The 3,104-nt window shown below is 46.8% G+C and overlaps 1 protein-coding gene across 1 annotated transcript; it reads left to right on the forward strand.

The window, feature by feature from the left end:
• Positions 1-969: 969 nt before the first annotated feature.
• LOC143397974 (testis-expressed protein 38-like) lies at positions 970-2,112 on the forward strand. Its single transcript, XM_076854813.1, has 2 exons — positions 970-1,006; positions 1,538-2,112. The coding sequence occupies exons 1-2, from the start codon at positions 970-972 to the stop codon at positions 2,110-2,112; spliced, it is 612 nt and encodes a 203-aa protein (XP_076710928.1).
• Positions 2,113-3,104: the final 992 nt, after the last annotated feature.

Here is a 3,104-nt window from a genome sequence, read left to right on the forward strand (position 1 = left end):
AGGTGACGTATTATTTAAAAGGGCATCACTTTTATAGCAGTTCAAATAGAGCAATTTCTAAAAATAATATATTAAATCTGTAGAACACTATATTTTCCACTTTATACAAATTTATAGTTGTTGAAATCAATTTGATTCCTGTCCCTGGGAACAATTTGCTTTAAATTTATCTGCTCCAGAGTTCTAGAAACCGGGAAATCAACTGAAAGAACTATTTGTATCTGAGTTGGGGAGCTGACCACCTGGGAGGATAAGGAGGTGTTCCGTGGTGGAAATGTGGTGAGTGACACTCCTGAGTGAAGCAGCAGTCTGAGCCAAAGTTTAGAGGAGAATAAGCAGGGTCTGTGGGAATCTGGCATGCCCAGGGCTGAAAGGTATATGACAGGTGGGGAGGGAGACAGAGCTGGAAAGAGAAGCAGATCACATACAAGACCTGATGATGCCCAAAAAACACTTGTTGAAGAAACAAAACAGAGATGGTAGGAGCCAAAGGAGGAGGTTTGGACCACATGGTTCTTCTAAGCCATTTTGTTCCCTGACAACTGGGTAAGACACTTCTTGAGGGTAGGGATGTCCAATGTTCACTGTCCTCCCTGCTTCACTCCCCACTGGAAAATGGCTCCCTAACAACTGAAAACACAAGTAGAAGCTCCTGAGGGTGTAAGGACCCTTTGCTGGGAGCTGCCTGTGAGTTCACCACACAAAGTTGGGAACAGACAATTCTATGGTGGACCAGTCTTTCATGGAAGACAACATGCTCATGAGATGTCATAAGATGGAGTCCCTTATTCCATCAACTGCCAACCACTCTACAAGCACCAGCCCAAGAATTCCTGATGCTCAGAACCCAGTGATCTCATCTTTAGAGAACAATGGGACTGGGCCTTCTGGGGACTCCCATTGGTGGGCAGAGTAGTGGGTCAGTTCACTCTTTGCAGAGCCATAGGCCTGGTAACCAGAGTGAACCTTATGGATTCGCAAAAGGAGGACATGGGCCTCCCTGGTTGTAAGTACACCCAGTCCTTTTGAGAGTGAGTGACAAACTTTCAGGGAAGACCCTTTGCATGGATGGGGGGGGAGGGGGGTGCTGCCTGAATGGAGTGCTATTTAGTTAAGAGACAGACTCCTCTAGGAAACTAAGGACTCCTCAAAGGCAGAGACCATGCTCTGCACAAGGAGAAGAGATACAATTGATGTCCATGTCCTTAGTGAGGCTTCTTGGTGTGAATGACTGCATAGGTTTTGGACTGGGAGCCAGAAGGCCTGACTTCAGTCTGGGCAGGTCTGGCCCCTCTACACCTAGTGTTCCTTATCTAAAAAAGGCTAATGAGTTCTCTTATGTGCCCTGCAAATATAGCTTTGACTGAATCAGGAAATTATTAGGAATGTCTTTGAGAAGGGTGGGAAGGAATGAGAGGATGAATGAGCCAAATCCAGGAGAGGAATGAGACACAGTTCAGGTCCCAAGCTAGAGCTGTGAGTCACCTTGCCTTTTTTGGTTTTTTTTGTTGTTGTTGTTGTTTTTTTACTGTCTCAGCATGGGTCCCATGGTACTTCGGATTGTTGGGGCTCTGCACCGTGATAACTGGCGGCTGCATGCTGGTACTCCACTGGAGGAAGAACCTGCGGAGGAGACAGCGTGCCCAGCAGTGGGTGGAGGTGATGAAAGCTGCCACATTTAGTTACAGCCCACTGCTGTACTGGGTCAACAAACGACGCAGATATGGCATGACGGCCACCATCAGAATAGATCCTCCCCGGGCTCTTGCCTATGCTGATATTGAACTCGAAATTCCGGATCTTCCATCGGAGCCGCACCCCCCTGAAGACAGGCGTCATGCCTTCAGAGGCAGCAGCCCTGAGGCAGAAGCCCCTGTTACCCTCCAACCTGCTCTGGTGGTCCCACAGCAGCCCTCACCTAAGGGGATGCCAGAGCGCCAGACCCCATCACCCTTCCCGATTATCTTTCCAGAGATCCCCTCTGCCCCTCCCCTCCACACCCTGAACAATCCTCGCATGCTATCCCACTCGGCCTCCTACCCCTTTTTCAAGGCTCCTGAAAGGCAGGTCCACTTCTATTCCCTTTCTGCACTGCCACAAGGGCTGAACTGACCCAATGTGTAGACTTTTACTACAGGGTTGAAGCCTCCTCTCACTGAAAGGGAGAGTTTCAGGGGCCAAGTATTAAAAAAAGGAGTCAAAGACTGTGATCCTGATACACAGGTCATATAACCTTATAGATGTTACATAGTAAAGTTTTTTTGAAAAATCAGAGTCATTGCGTCTCATTTGCCAGTAAGAAGGCAACATCCTTCCCCAGTGTGATGGTGGCACAAGTCTCACCAATACAATGAGAACTGGAGGCTGGCTCTGAAGAGACACATTGAGCCAATAGTTATGGATGAGCTCAATTCCCTCCAAGTATTCAATGTGTTCAAGACCCCGGGCTAGGTCCCCAAAGGCACTGCTCTTCTGCAGGATGGGAAGTAAAAATGCCACAAGAGTAACAGTTGCCAATGGCACATGGCTACAGCAGTCCACAGTGGCTACGCCACTGGCCAAGCAAGTCATCATGAGTTCAGTGAACCACACCACACTATGTGCTGACTGGGTGATACCTATGATGTATCGATTCTTAGCTGGTTTTTCTCTACATGATTTCTAACAGAACAACACTGCAAAATGGTTATTATGATTTTTCTTTTACTGATGAGGAGACAGGTTCCAAGGTTTCTTTTTTGTTATTTTCTCTGAGCCTCTTCTCCCATGTACATCTGCCCGGCATTACAGTTCCTGCTCATCCACCCCATGGTATCCCTTCCCTAATCACGTCTTCTTAAAACATCCTTGGTGAATGAATGCTTCACTGTGTGTACAGGGTCATCAGCTTGGCCTGCAGATTTGCTTACTGGAAGGGCTGGTGGTAACCACCTAATATTATATGGAGTAACACATCCAAAAAGTGTATCCTAAGATATCCATGGCTACACGAACGTTGAGTCCCCCGTCATTCTTCTACATGGGAATATTAATAATTTTTATACCTTCTGGATAAGTTAAAAAGGAGACACAAAGATAATTATGAGATATTTGCCCCAGTTTAA

This window comes from Callospermophilus lateralis, chromosome 1, assembly GCF_048772815.1.
Source record: "Callospermophilus lateralis isolate mCalLat2 chromosome 1, mCalLat2.hap1, whole genome shotgun sequence".
NCBI lineage: Eukaryota > Metazoa > Chordata > Mammalia > Rodentia > Sciuridae > Callospermophilus > Callospermophilus lateralis.